Genomic DNA, 15,065 nt, shown 5'->3' with positions numbered 1-15,065 from the left:
AGACATTCCTGTTACCACCAAAAGTTTCCTCTTGCTCCTTTGTAGTCCATCCTTCCTTCTATTTCCATCCTCAGGAAACCACTTATTTACATTCTGTCACCACAGAATAGTTTGAGATTTTTCTAGAGTTTTAAATAAATTGAATTGTAGAGTATGTACTTCTTTTTACCAGTGTTTTTCCATTCCACCTAATGATTTTGAGGTTCATACAGTTTGTTGCATTTATCAATCATTCTTTCCCTAATATTGCTGAATAGTATTCCATTGTATGGATATATGACAATTTATTAATCCATTCACCTGGTCTTGGACGTTTATGTGGTTTCCAGTTTTTGCCTATTACAAAGAAAGCTGCCTTGAGCATCCATGTACAAGTCTTTGTGTGTACGTGTGTCATCTTCTCTCTTTGGTAAATATCTAAGAGTGGAATTACTGGGTAACATGGGACGTGTACGTTTAACTTTTTAAGCAACTGACAAACTGGTCTCCAACTGCTCCACATCCTCCCCAACACTTGGTATGGTGAGTTTTAAAATTTTTTAGCTTTTTTATTTTTATTTTTTCAAATTTATTTATTTATTTATTTATTTTTGGCCACGTTGGGTCTTCGTTGCGGTGCGCAGGCTCTAGGTGCGCGGGCTTCAGTAGTTGCGGCACACGGGCTCAGTAGTTGCGGCTCGCGGGCTCTAGAGCACAGGCTCAGTAGTTGTGGCGCATGGGCTCAGTTGCTCCGGGGCCTGTGGGATCTTCCCCCACCAGGGCTCGAACCCGTGTCCCCTGCATTGGCAGGCGGATTCTTAACCACTGTGCCACCAGGGAAGTCCTTGGCTTTTTTATTAGTGTTTAGTGAGTGGTATCTCATTGTGGTTTGATTTTTCATTTCCCTAATGACTAATAATGGTTGAGCATATTTTCATATGTCATCTATATAATTTCTTTGGTCAAGTGTCTATTCAAACTGGTTGCCCTTTTTATTAGATTGTTTGTCTTCTTATTATTGCATTGTAATAGTTTTTTTTGCCGCACCGTGCAGCTTGTGGGATCTTAGTTCCCCCACCAGGGATCAAACCCGCCCCCCCTGCAGTTGAAGTGTGGAGACTTAACCACTGGACTGCCAGGGAAGTCTCTGTAATAGTTTTTTACAGATATATTCTAGATACAAGTCTTTCATACAACATGTGTTTTGCAAATACTTTTACCCAATCTGTGGCTTGTCTTTTTATTTTCTTAAGTGTCCTTTAAAGAGCAAAATATTTTAATTTTGATGAGGTCTACTTTATCAATTTTTCTTTTATATTTTGTGGGGTTTGGGGGAGTCTTATTTAAGAAATCTTTTCCTAAAACCTAGGTCATTAAGATTTTACCCAGTGTTTACTTCTAAAAGTTTATGGTTTTGTCTTTTACCTGTATGCCTATGATTTTGAGTTAATTTTTGTATTTGATGTAAGGTGAGGGTCAAGTTTTGTTTTAAAAAATATGCTTATCCAATGTTTTCAGTACTATTTGTTGAAAATATTATCTCTTCTCCGTTGTATTGCCTTGACACCTTTGTCAAAAGTCAGTTGTCCATATAGTTGTGAGTATATTCTGAACTCTGTTCTGTTCCACTGATCTCTCAATCTATCTTTATGCCAAGATCACACTGCCTGGATTATTGTTGCTCTATACTAAGTCTTGAAACTAGGTAGTGTAAAGTCCTGCAACTTTGGTCTTTTCCAAAATTGTTTGGGCTGTCCTAAGCCTTTTGCAATTGCAAACAAAAGAAGAGCAAAGAGCATTGCACTCACCATTCAAGTCTGCAATGATTTAACCCGCTGCAGCTGCTGACCGACAGCGCACTTGCTTCAGACAGAGGAAATTAAAGGTGATAACGGGGTGCTCTGTTCTTTGGGCAAACAGACCTTTAGATAGTTAAGATGCATTTCAGGACAAATTTTAATGAACCTGCTTCTTGCACCTTCCCATACGTAGAAAAGCACTATATTCATTGAGTTGAGATATCTGTTTTTGGTGATTAGCAGTAATGTTTTGCCAAAGTGTATGCTGACTGCTTGTATTCCCTCACACACACAAAAATCACAGATAAACTAGCCTCTACCCCCGCTACGTCTTTGGAGCAGTTCCTCAGAGCTATCTGAGAGGCTGTCTCCTGGGCTATACTCTTCAGTAAGACCCTGAACAAAACTTAACTCATAATTCTCACATTGTGCATTTTTCTTTCAGTCCACACATTTCTATACAAATGTTGGACTCACCTTGTCAATTTCTAAAAAAGGTACTGCTATGGCCTTTTTACTTTACTTCCTCACTTCCTCCCCCTCTCTGTTCTATAAAAGAAACTGGCATCCAGACCCCGATAAGATGGTTTTTGGGGACACTAGTCTGCCATCTTCTCGGTCTGCCAGCTTTCCGAATAAAGTCGCTATTCCTTGACTCAAAAAAAAAAAAGGTCCTGCTGTGACTTTATTGGGAATGCATTGAATATATAGATAAGTTTGGTAGAGTTGACATCTAACAATATTGCATTTTCAAATTTGTGAGCATGGTACATCTTTCCATTTATTTATATATGTATTCTTTAATTTCTTTTGTAATTTTCAGTGTACAGGTCTTGCATATCTTTTGTTAAATTTACTCCAACTACTTAATACTTTTTTCATACTACTGTTAAGTATTTCATTTTTTTTCATGTATTGTACATGGTCCTTTATGTTTTGTTTTCTTTTTCTTTCTCTTTATTTTTTCTTCCAGTTTTATTGAGACATAATTGACATAACAGCATTGTATAAGTCTAAGGTGTACAGCATAATAATTTGATCTACAGACATCATGAAGTGATGATCACAATAAGTTTAGTGAACATCCATCATTTCATTTTGATACAAAATTAAAGAAATAGAAAAAAGTTTTTCTTGTGATGAGAACTCAGGATTTACCCTCTTAACGACTTTCATATATAACATACAACAGTGTGAATTCTATTTATTACGTTGTACATTATATCCCTAGTACTTATTTATCTTATAACTGGAAGTCTGTACGTTTTGACTGCCCTCATCCAATTCCCTCTCCTCCCACCCCTACCTCTGGTGGGTACATGGTCCTGTTTAAAAATAATTCAATTGCTGGAAATCCATTGCTAGTATACATAAGTGCAGTTGGTATTTTTATTGACCATGTGTCTTTCAATGTTGCTAAAGTCGTTTATTAATTCTATAAGCTTTTTAAAAATAATTCCTTAGGATTTTTTACATAGATAATGAAATCCTCAGCAAATAAAATTTTATGTCTTCTTTTCCTATATGTATTCCCTGAAAAAACTTTATTGCATTGTTGCATGTTTACTTTTTTAAGTAAATGCAGAAACTTTTCCCAGGGTGGCTGTTTAACGTTACACTCCCACTAGCAACATATGAGAGATCCACTTTCTATGCATCCTCCCCCAGTATTTGATGCTTTCACTATTTTTAACTTTAGCCATCATAATAGGGCAAATTCATCTTTTTGTATAGATTTCCAATTGTCTCAGCACCATTTGTTGAAAAGACCATCATTTCCCCGTTGAATTGTCTTGGTACCCTTGTCAATATCAACTGATCATTCTAATATACAAAATATATAAAGAACTCTTATAACTTAACAAAAAAAAGACAACTCAATTTTAAAATCAGCAAAGGACATGAATAGACATTTCTACAAAGATACACAAATGGCCAATAAGCAAATGAAGAAATGTTCAACATCATTAGCCCTAGGGAAATGCAAACAAAAATTACAATGAAATACTACTTCACACCCACTAGGATAGCCATAACTTTTAAAAAAGGAAAATAACAAGTGTTGGAGAGGATATGGAAAAATTTGAATCATCTACACTACTGGTGAGAATGTAAAATGGTGCAACCTATGTAAAACAGTTTGGTGGTTCTAAGTTAAGCATAGAATTACCATATGATCCAGCAGTTCCAGTCCTAGGTATGGATGCCCCAAATTGAAATCGGGTGTTTAAATAAAACTTGCACATGAATGTTCATCGTAGCAATATTCACAATAGCCAAAAGCTGGAAACAATACAAATGTCCATCAACATATGAATGGATAAAGAAAATGTGGTATAGCCATACAATGGAATATTATTCAGCCATAAAAAGGAACATAGTACTAATACATGCAACAATCTGAGTGAACCTCCAAAACATTATGCTAATTTAAACAAGCCAGACACAAAAATTCACATATCGTATAATACCATTCTTATAAAATATCCAGAATAGGCATATACATAGAGACAGAAAGCCTATTTGTTGTTGCCAAGGGCTGGGGTAGGGAGGGAATGGGGAGTGACTGCTTAATGGGCATGGCATTTTGTTTTGGGGTGATGAATTGTTCTGGGACTAGATAGTGGTGATGGTTGCACAACGTTGTGAATGTACTTCATAGCACTGAATTGTATATTTTAACATGATAAATTTTATGTTATATGTATTTTACCACAATAAAAAAAACAATTGATCATGAATGTAAGGATTTGTTCATAGTCTCTCAATCTGTTCCATTGATCTACACACCTACTTTGCACCAATACCACACTGTCTTAACTGTTGTGGCTTTATAAGTTTTGAAATAGGTATGGTAAGTGATTCAACTTTTTCAAAATGTTTTGGCTATTTAAGGTAATATACACTCCACATACATTTTAGCATCAGCTTTTCAATTTCTATAGGAAAGTCAGCTGAGATTTTGATAGATACTGTGTTCGGTCTACAGATAAATTTGGGGAAGATTGCTATCTTGACGATATTGAGTCTTCTAATTCACAAAATGTCTTATTTATTTAGAGCTGTTTTTTCATTAAAAAAAATTTTTTTTGAAGTATAGTTGATTTACAATGTTGTGCTAATTTCTGCTGTACAACAAAGTGACTCAGTTATACATATATATAATCTTTGTCATATTCTTTTTCATTATGGTTTATCACAGGATATTGAATACAGTTCCCTGTGTTATAGAGTAGGACCTTGTTTATCGTCTTATACATACTAGTTTGCATCTGCTAATCCCAAACTCCCGATCCTTCCCTCCCCTACCTCCCCCTCCCCATCGGCAACCACAAGTCTGTTCTCTATGTCTGTGAGTCTGTTTCTGTTTCATAGATATGTTCATTTGTTTCGCATTTTAGATTCCACATATAAGTGATATCATATGGTATTTGGCTTTCACTTTCTGACTTACTTCACTTAGCAGGATAACTTCTAGGTTCATCCGTGTTGCTGCAAGTGGCATTATTTCATTCTTTTAATGGCTGAGTAATATTCCATTGCATATATATATATGTATACCAACTTTGCGTTCCTGGGATAAATGCCACTTGGTCATGGTATGTATGTCTAGGGTGTTTGGACCAGGCCTTTCCTGGTCTCCCTACTTCCCATTCACAGAGGATGTGATCCATGAAGCAGAAAAAAGAGAATCATAGTGAGGGGGGTGTGGAGCGCCCAGTTTCTTCAAGGGCTGCATCCCTCATCAAAAAGCAACACCTTCCATGCCAGGCTCCCATCCTCCCAAGGACCCCACAGAGGAGCCCCTCACCCCCCTGAAGCACACACAGGGCATAGACCCCAGCCCATTTCCCTATGGCCACCAAATTGGCGCCCTCACCAATGATGGGAGGAGCCAGGATGTCCCCGCCCACCTCCTCTTAGCGGCCACAGGAGCCCACCCGCTGCACCCTCATCGGCTGGACGGCCACGGAGGTGGGCCCTGTGCATCGCACATCCAGGGATTTGAGCGTGGGGCCCGTGTCACCTCCTAGGGTGGCAGCAGGGTCCCTTGGGGGCACCGAGGCTGAGGACAGACAGCAGGAGGCTCAGGCCCTGAGAGGTCACTGTGACCAGAGGCCCTGAGAGGTCACTGTGACCAGAGGGCATCCGCGAGGCAGCGGCGTCAGCCTCGTGCATCATCTCGTGTGGCGCGTGCCCAGGCCGCGGTGACCACGCTCAGGCCTCTGACCAGGGCGGTGCCCGTCTTCCGGAGGAGGGGGACCCCGCAGAGGGGGAGTGCCCCGGGCAGCCAGGGCTCCCACCAGGTACCCTCTCAGTCCCCTTGTCCCCCCACAGCACCCTCGCACAGAAGGCCCACAGGGGCACTTCCCGGCCCTGCATTTCCCCAGCTGCTCCTGCAGCAGATGCCTTTCCAGATTTCCCCTACGGTGCATCGGCCCGATTTGAGCGTGACTCTGATTATATTTCACAAACGCCCATGTATTTGAAACCAAGTGGACGAATCATGTATCTGTCCCCGGTCGGAGGGCAGGGCCGTGTTTAACTTGCTCACCTTTGTGCCCTAAAAACCTGCCCGGGAGTCTGGCACCGAGGGGATGACTCGGGGGACACTGATAAGGCATCATTTTGTTGGCGGGGATCCTTTAAACTGAGAAGGTTTGCTGGGGAGCGTGGTGTCCCTGCTCTGGTTGCATTGATGCTCATGTGTGCTGAGCGCTCGTCTGTGCCCGGGCAGGAGTGGGAGGTGAGCACCTGACTTCACCCCAGACCCCAGGCAGGCTGGCCTCAGCACCAGGACAACTCCCACGCCCCTGGGTTCTAGGTTGTAAAAATAGAACTACCGTGTGATCTAGCAGTCCCACTTCTGGGTATACAGTTAAAGGATATGAAAACAGAATATCGAAAAGATATCTGCACTCCCATATTTATTGAAGCATTATTCATAATAACCAAGATATGGAAAGAATCTAAGAATCCATTAATGGATGAAAGGATAAAGGAGATGTGATATGTATATACACACACACACACACACACACACACACACACACATACATATGTATACACACACATAGAGAAATTTTTTTTCTTTTTTTTTTTTTTGGCCACATAGCATGTGGGATCTTAATTCCCCGACCAGGGATGGAACCCGTGCCCCCTGCAGTGGAATAGCGGAGTCTTAACCATTGGACCACCAGGGAAGTCCCATAGAGGAATTTTTTTATTGAATTATAGTTGATTTACAATATTGTGTTAGTTTCAGGTGTACAGCAAAGTGATTCATATATATTATATATATTCTTATAAGAATTATATATATAATTATATAATATATATATTCTTCTTTTCTTTGATGCTTTTCCATTATAGGTTATTATAAGATATTTAATATAGTTACTTGTGCTATAAGGAAATTGTTGTTGTTTATCTATTTTATATATGGTATTGTATACCACAGAGGAACATTGTTCAGCCATGAGAAAGAAGGAAATCTTTCCATTTGTGACAATATGGATAGGACTTGAGGGCATTACGCTAAGTAAGATAAGAAAAACAGAGAAAGACAAATACTATCTGACATCACGTTATGTAGAATGTAAAAAAGCCAAACTCATAAAAACAAAGAGTAGAACCATGGATAGCAGGGGCTGGGAGGTGGGGAAATTGGGGAAAGGTTATTTAAGGATACAAATTTGCAAACAGGAGATGAGTTCTGGGGATGTAATGCACAGCATAGTGATTATAGTCAACAATACTATATTATAAACTTTAAAGTTGCTAAGAGACTAGATCTTATATGTTCTCATCACACACACAAAAAAATGGTAATTATGTGATGTGATGGAGGTATTAGCTAACACTACTGGTGGTAATCAAACTGCAAAATATAAATGTATCAAACCAACATGTGTACACCTTGAAGGTAGACAATTTATACGTCAATTATATCTCAATAAAAAATTACTCCCTACAGTTAAAAACTACAAATGGCCAATGGCCATATGAAAAACTTTTATCTTGATATGTTTTCAAAGACATGCAAAATAAAATGTCAAAGTAAACAATTTGGCTTATCCAATTGAGAGGTTTAAAACCTGTCTTGAGACTTCGGTACGGATAAAGGTGAGGAACAGAAAGAAAGGATCCACGACTTTATCCCAGGACAATTTGAGAGTGGATTTAATTCTAGCCACGAATTGGGGATGATGGGAAAGGAAGAGTTTTAGGGAAATGATGAGTTAAATGAAAGATCACACTGATCTTGAGGAGAGAGAAGTGCACCCAGCTTGAGGCAGGAAAGGCAGTAACCAATTTTGAAACGTGTTGTGACCCACAATTGCCACCCTTGTCTCAAAACAGTCTCACTCCTGAGTGGCATGAGCAGAGTGACTTGGCACCGCTGCTCTGGAGGGTGTCAAACCCCTGAGGCGTGCGTACCCTCCGGCCCACTTGCACGAGTGTATGGTAAGAGATTGACCATGACTGCACCACAGCATTTATCCACAAGGACATCTGTCACCGCGTCATCGGTAAAAACCAACAAAAACCACAAAAGCAAACCAAACCCAACAACAACCTCAAACTCAACCCCCCAAACAAACAACAACAAAGGAAAACAACCAAGAGGCAGTGCGAAATACATGATGAAACCTTCATACCAGAGATACTCTGTGGCTTTGGAAGCAGAAGCATACTTAATCACACAGGAAGATGAGCAGGAAGTATTTCTGTCATAAAGTGAAAAAATTCATATGTTCCTAATTTCACATATATAAAGGACATGCACACAAAGTGAAAATTCATCCGAAACTCGGCAGCTTCCCTCGTGGTGGGATGGGCTGGGACTCCGTACGCCGTGTCTATCTCTCGGGTTCTGACTGTGCTGTGTTCTGACCAGCCCTCCTGGAACTGCCCTCTCGGCTGCTCTTTCGCCCTCCCCTGACTCAGCTGCTTGGATCCCAGTCAGTCTCCAGAGGTGGGAGGTCCGCGAGAAGACAGGTGGGCCCACCTCAGCGTGGCCCCAGCTGCTCCAATGCGGAGCTCCATGCTGATAAGGCTCCCGGCTCTGCCCCCAAGCCCTGGGTTTCTTATCTGACCCCTGGCCCCTACCCAGAAAGATCAGGGTCGCCTTCAGGCTGTGTCCTTGCACCACCCCTCCAGCCTAATTCCCTGCCCCTCCAAGAGGCCCTGGGGCCTCAGGAAAGGAGCTCCTGCTTGGGTTTCTAGTTGAGACTGCGCTCCAAGACTCAGGTTCTCTGAAAAATGGGGATAACCGTGGTCTGGTTTGCAAACTGGTCCTGTACACAGAAGGCAAGGAGAGACCTAGAAAGAAGCAGACCACTCCAGATGGGGAAGGGGGCAAGGTTAATAAGCAAATGAACTTACAGATGAGGCTTGTCTTGTCTGCACGAGACAAGCAGATCTCCCCACCCACCTGCCAGAATCTTAAAAGTTTGTACAGAGGTCTTAATGGAATTCAGTCACATATTCAGTCCAGATGGTCCCAGAGACGCCTTACTCTCTCAAGGCCGCGTCCTCAAAAGGGCTCTGGCTGTGGGAACAGTGGGCAGAACGTGCATCCCAAGGACGGGGAAGGGTGAGGAGCCTCCAACTGCCGGGGGCCAGCTCGAGGTTCAACCTCAGTGACATCCTCGTGGTGACCCCTCCAGAAGGTGGCCACGGGGATAATGAGGCTAAGGCACGGTGCCTGGAGCTCGGCAGGCTCTCGTCACCTGTCGGTTCGTTTCCTATCCTCATGCTGACAGGGCTGCTCTGACTGAGACCTGCGGACACTTGTTGAAGAGACATCCTCACACTGAAGGCCCACAGCACCCTGAAGCCTCCTTCCTGAAAATGCACGAGTGCCCGGGGCTGGCCTGGAGCTCCGCCGTGGTCAGGGGAAGAGCTGGGCTCAGCGCGCAGGTCTCTGGTCCCCTAGGTGCCCCTCTTAACCAGAGCACCAGCCTGCCTTCCTCCCTCGCGGGGGAACACGGTCCTCCCTCATCACGGTCCCTTGGCCCCTGGGTGCTGGATCCTCTCCCCCATCGGGCTGTGCCAGGCTACCTGGTCCCCGAAGTGGGTGCAGAGCCATCAGGGGCTGAACAGGACCATCTGGACCAAGGGGCGGGAAGCCCGGGGCTCTGGCCGGGACTGGGGTCTACCCCTCCCTCCTAGGGTGGCGGATGTTGGATGGGGCCCTCTTGTCAAGGTGCCTTGACCCCTGCGGAGCTCTTGGCGACAGGTGTCTTACCCCAGGCTGCGCTCCTCGCGTGACCACACCCCGAGTCCTGACGACACCCCTCTCCTGGGTCCTATGGGCCTTCCTTCCTCCCAGGCGGGTGCTGCCCTCCCCTGCAGGCGTCCCTCCCCCAGCCCTCTGTCCTCGGCCCACCCTCCCCCTGCAGCAGCCTCAGAGCCCCCGCCCCGGCTTCTCTGACGGGACAGCTTGCATCTAAGGTGGGAGTAAGGGAGGCAGGTTTCCAGTCCCGGGGGTTGATCTTCTCCAAAACTCAGGCACCACCTGGCCAGCTGGTAGGTGATGGAGACCCTGCCACCTGCTGCTGCGGAAGGGCCTTCGGGGACACAAAATGATCTGCAGACGGTCCATTCCTCCTCACCTACCCCAGCCCACCCCCGGGGTTCAGCTGAACTACGCGCCTTCTAACACCAGCCTCTAAGATGAAGAAAAGGCTTAGGTGTTAGTTGATTCAAATGAAGTTTGTGAATGGGACAAAGTGCCGCCTCTTGGGCCAGGCCTGTGCTGCTGCCTTCCCCTCACGGGAGCAGTGGTCCGGGTCAGGTCGGGTCTCCCTGCATCTTCTGACCCGGCACCAGCCCCGCCCTCAGCCCCGCCCCCTTAGGGCCCTCGGGGTGCTCCCCTCCCCCAGCTCCCGGCCACCAGAGTGGGGTGAGCTCGCCGCCGGCCCCTCTCTCCTCCGAGGCGGCAGAAACAGGAGGCCTCCAGTTTTTATGTGATTGAACTCAAAAGACTTTCTTCTTAACTGAGACAGACAAGATTTGACAACACCCGAAACAAGAACATTTCTCTGACCGGACGCTGCTGCCCGGTGCAGAGTACGTCACACACAGAAAAGTGGAAGTTGTCTTATTCAAGTCGGTGTCTGATGTTGTAGAAGCTCCACTGCCTGAGAAACAGAGGGCAAATAAATAAAGTGCTCTGAGAGCCCGTCAAGCGGCAAGGGCCCAGTGGGGGAGGCGAGGAAGAGGTGGGAAAGCAGAGGCAGCTAAGTACTCAAGGCCAGAACCATAAGAACAGCTGCGGCAGGAGCGCATGCTAAGGACGCGTCCCCAGCCCCTCCCACGGCCAGTCCCTCGGAGCGCAGACAGCCCCAGCCAGGGCCACCGCCCTGCCCCTCCCACGATGGGGGGGTTCTCTGCGGGTGGCAGGGGGTCTGTGAGCCCGGGCCCCTGGGCCTCCAGCACGCTTTCTCCCTGTTGGCAAGCAGCCCCAGGCAGCTCCGGCTGAGCCCCGAGCCCAGCGAGGACGGGGCACCCTGCGCACCTCACTCTGCGCAACAGCTCCGCGCCCGCCGCAACGCACAGCCACTCGTGTGTGTGCACGAGCACCCACACACACGCTCACACCCGCCCACACTCATACACGCGCACTCACACACGGGCACCCACGCGGTCAGCGAAGAGCCTCCCCTGTGCCACTCTCAGGCCCTCTCAGGCTGGCCCAGCAAGAGGCTGCAGCTGGGGATCGAGCCACCCGGGGCGTGAGAGCTGGGCTTGAAAGGGGCACATCTGCGAGTCAGCCCCAAGGAGGCCCCTCGCCCTCTGCTCCTCTCCTCCCGTGCAGCCCCGTGCCACAGTCTCTCAGAGGCTGACCCAGAGCTCCGTGGATGCAGTCCGCAGGCTGGCAGGCTCCCAGAAGTGGACACAGTTGGGGTGCAGGAGGGGCCACCAGGACCAGGGCTCCCGGGTGACTTGGCCCAAGGAAGGAAGCCATCAGGCCCCGTCGGTGGGCATCTGTGGGCGGCACGTGGTGGCCTTGGCGCAGCCTCCGGCCCCGCGGTGAGGCAGGCAGAGATCCTCACCTGGGACCCGGCTCCAGCTGGGCAGCTGAGGAGGGCACATGGTGTGAGGCTCGGCCGCTCTGTCCTGGGGGCAAGCAGGCTGCTGGGGTCCTCAGCCCCAGGAACTCTGAGTGCATCGACCGTGAGCAACCACCGCCCGAGCAGACGTGGGACCGGTGCGGGGCGAGGGCCAGGGCCTCTCCCGCCTCCCCTCTGCACCGCTCCTGGTGCGGCAGTCAGCAGCGCAGCCAAGGCCTCCAGGACCAATGCAGGCCCATCCAGAGGAGACTCTCCCGTGCGATGCTGGGCCCAGGGGCCAGCCTGGGGACAGAGACATGGGGTCAGGTGTGGGGCTCAGCCCCATCCCACCCACCACTGTCCCTTCCCCTCCTGCTGACACGGTCCCCAGGAGCCACCCACCCTCCTGACCCCGCCACCCAAACTGAGAGGGTTGCGCCACTCAACACCGAGGAGCCCTTGGTCCAGCCTTGGGTGGGATTTGCGCCAGGGTGAGGAGGTCCGGCTCTGTGGGTGAGGACCTTGCTGCCCGGGGGTGCTGGGACTCATCTCTCCCGCACCCATCTCAGCTCAGACTGTCCCCCGGTCTTCCCTGTGACTTCCCATACACTCCACTTTCCCTACCATGGGCCCCTCTGTCTCTAGGTCCCCTGGGAGCCTCTGCTCCCTTCCCCCATCCCACTGTGCTAGGTCTTCCAGAAGAAGGTGGGAGAGTGCAGGCCGAGAGGCAGATTCGGCTCCACCACTTCCTACCTGTGTGATAAGGGCAAATCTCTCCCCTCTCAGAGCCCCAGTACGTGGGGAGGACAGAGCTCCCCCAGAGTGTCGCTAGGTCTGTCCTTCCTTCCCCACGCCAGAACCGGACCACTGGGCCACCCCACCCCCTCGGGGTCTCTGCCTGGTCCCTTCCTCTCCTCGTGGCTCAGGCCCTTCTCTAGGCTGCTCCCCAGGCAGCTCTAGGGTCAGGGTCAGGGTTAGGGTTAGGGACTCTCTTGACAAGACCAGAGAAGGGGCAGGTCACTTCCTATAACACCAGTTCCTGAGACAAAGAAAGAGATGGGGACTTGCGAGCTGCCTCCCCACCCAGAGAGGTCCCTGTCTCCCCAGGCGTCACCTCCTCTACAAGCCCCTTCTCCATCTGCTCTCCACCCCAGCCTGAGAGCTGCCCTCCGCTCAAGGAGATCCCCACTTTCCCAAATCCTTTGGGACACGGGGGCTGCTGGAGGCCGTCCAGGGCTGTGGCGCCGGGAGGGCACTGGGACGAGCTGGAGGGAGCGTGGCTGAGATGGGGGGAGGGCCGGGGAGGAATGCACCTTTCCTGCTCTTCCCTGTCCCCAGATGCGGAGCTTTGGAGGATGCCCTAGGAGAGCGGAGAGGGGAGCAACAGGGACAGCAGAAGCAGGCAGAGAGCAGTCCCCTGGCCCCAGAGACCAGGCAGGAGGCCGGTCTGCAAAGGGCTGAGAAAGAGACAGACCTGGGGTTTGGCCAAGAACACAACCACCCTTCCAGGCTGCCTCCCAGCGGGTAGAGGACAAGGGTAGCAGCATCTTTTCTCCTCTAGGGCCTTCCCTGGGCCTCCCCTGGGCCTCCCCGAGCCCATTTCCCTCCACTCCCCCGTGTTCAGGTGACACCACTGGGGCCGTGGGCGGGAGGTGATGGGCTGACCCTCCAAGATGCCGAGGCCGCCGCCTCTCACCCCCATCTTGGAAATATGACAAGGGAGCCCGGAGGGCCTGCGCCCGCCCTGCCTTGCCTGCTCGTGGCTCGGCAGCTTTCCGGGCTGGCTTCCTCGGGCCCCTTCCACGGCTCCCCCAAACCACCGAGGGGCCTGGACATCTAGATGTCATGGCAACCGCCTCCCTCCAGCCCGAAGTCCAACCTCTGGCCGCCTACCTCTTTGGTCAGGGCCAGTCATTCACGTTCCTGCTGCAGAATTTCTTCCTCCTGCTCTCCCCTTCGGCCAAGGTGAGGCAACAGGTCGGCCGCACTCAAGTAATTTTCTCGAGTTCGATGGAAAGGGCCCGTTTCGCCAGTTTCTGTGCAGTTCGTCACCGGCCGCGACGTGGGTGGCCAGAGCCGGGGCTTGGGGCTCGGTGGCCGTGACCTCCGCCGAGGTCTAGGGTCCGGGGGCCCGGGCCGCCCCTCCTCCTTCCCCCGCCGCGTCCTGGCGGCCCCGGGCCCCGCGGAGCCTCATGCCGGCTCCCCTGCCGTCGCGGCCGGGCGGCGGTGGTCGCGGGCGCTCATTCGATCCGCACCTGCAGGCGGACGTTGAGCATCACCGAGGCCACGATGTAGAAGTAGGGGAAGTTCATGCGCAGCCGCCAGGCCAGGTCGAAGAAGGTGATCAGCGTGCGCGTGAGCCCCTTGCAGAAGGCGCCGTACGAGCCGCGGGCCGCGGCCGAACGAGACAGCCGCACCGCCAGGCCCGACAGGGCCGCCGCCGCCGCCGCCGCAGACAGGGCCGCCGACGCCGCCATGGGCCCGGCCCGGCGTAGGCTCCGCCAACCGATCGCACCGCAGGCGGGCGGGCAGGTGGAAGCGAGGCCTTGAGCCGGCGGCCAGCAGCCCTCGCGTCCCGCCCCGCTCTCGGTCTCGCCTACCCGGCTGGGTTCCAGCTGCAGTGGCACCCACGGCCAAGGCTCCACCTTAGCCGCCCAGGGACAGCTCCGCCCCTTCGCCTGCTCCCCGAGTTGCGGCCGCCAGCGTAGCTCCGCCCCTAGCGTGGTCACGCCCCTTGCCGGGCGCCATAGAGCTGCTGGCGCGGACTCAGCCCCACCCCCGGACCCGCCCCCCAGCAAGCTCCGCCTCCTCCCGGACTGCCAAGAAGAGAGCCCAGAGGGCCTGTGTGCTTAGGAAGGTGCTGCTGCCCTGGGATACTATTGCAGAATGCGCTAGAGCAGGGGCAGTAGAGGCCCGAAGGGTCTGGACCTCTGGGCTGATTCTGCACAGAAGGCCCACCCTGAACGCTCTGCCCGTTTACACCATCCCCTCTCCCTCCCTGTCTCCACAGAAAACTGGGCCAGCCAACCCACTGTACTTTTTCTTAAAATTATTTATTTATTTATTTATTTATTTATTTATTTATTTGGTTGTGCCGGGTCTTAGTTGCAGCAGGCGGGCTCCTTAGTTGTGGCATGCAAACTCTTAGTTGCAGCATGAATGTGGGATCTAGTTCCCCGACCAGGGATGGAACCTGGGCCCCCTGCATTGGGAGTGGGGAGTCTTA

The 15,065-nt window shown here is 50.1% G+C and overlaps 1 protein-coding gene across 1 annotated transcript; it reads right to left on the bottom strand.

Annotated features, from left to right (window-relative positions):
* Positions 1–10,329: 10,329 nt before the first annotated feature.
* Positions 10,330–14,500, bottom strand: LOC130706397 (small integral membrane protein 10-like protein 2A). Its single transcript, XM_057538258.1, has 2 exons — positions 13,733–14,500; positions 10,330–12,142 (listed from the first exon to the last, which is right to left on the bottom strand). Exon 1 carries the CDS (start codon positions 14,314–14,316, stop codon positions 14,080–14,082), a length of 237 nt encoding a protein of 78 aa, XP_057394241.1. The 5' UTR covers positions 14,317–14,500; the 3' UTR covers positions 10,330–12,142; positions 13,733–14,079.
* Between the last annotated feature and the right edge of the window lie 565 nt (positions 14,501–15,065).

The sequence above is a fragment of the Balaenoptera acutorostrata genome, chromosome X, assembly GCF_949987535.1.
Source record: "Balaenoptera acutorostrata chromosome X, mBalAcu1.1, whole genome shotgun sequence".
Classification (NCBI taxonomy): domain Eukaryota; kingdom Metazoa; phylum Chordata; class Mammalia; order Artiodactyla; family Balaenopteridae; genus Balaenoptera; species Balaenoptera acutorostrata.
This window is presented reverse-complemented; position numbering and strand designations above follow the sequence as displayed.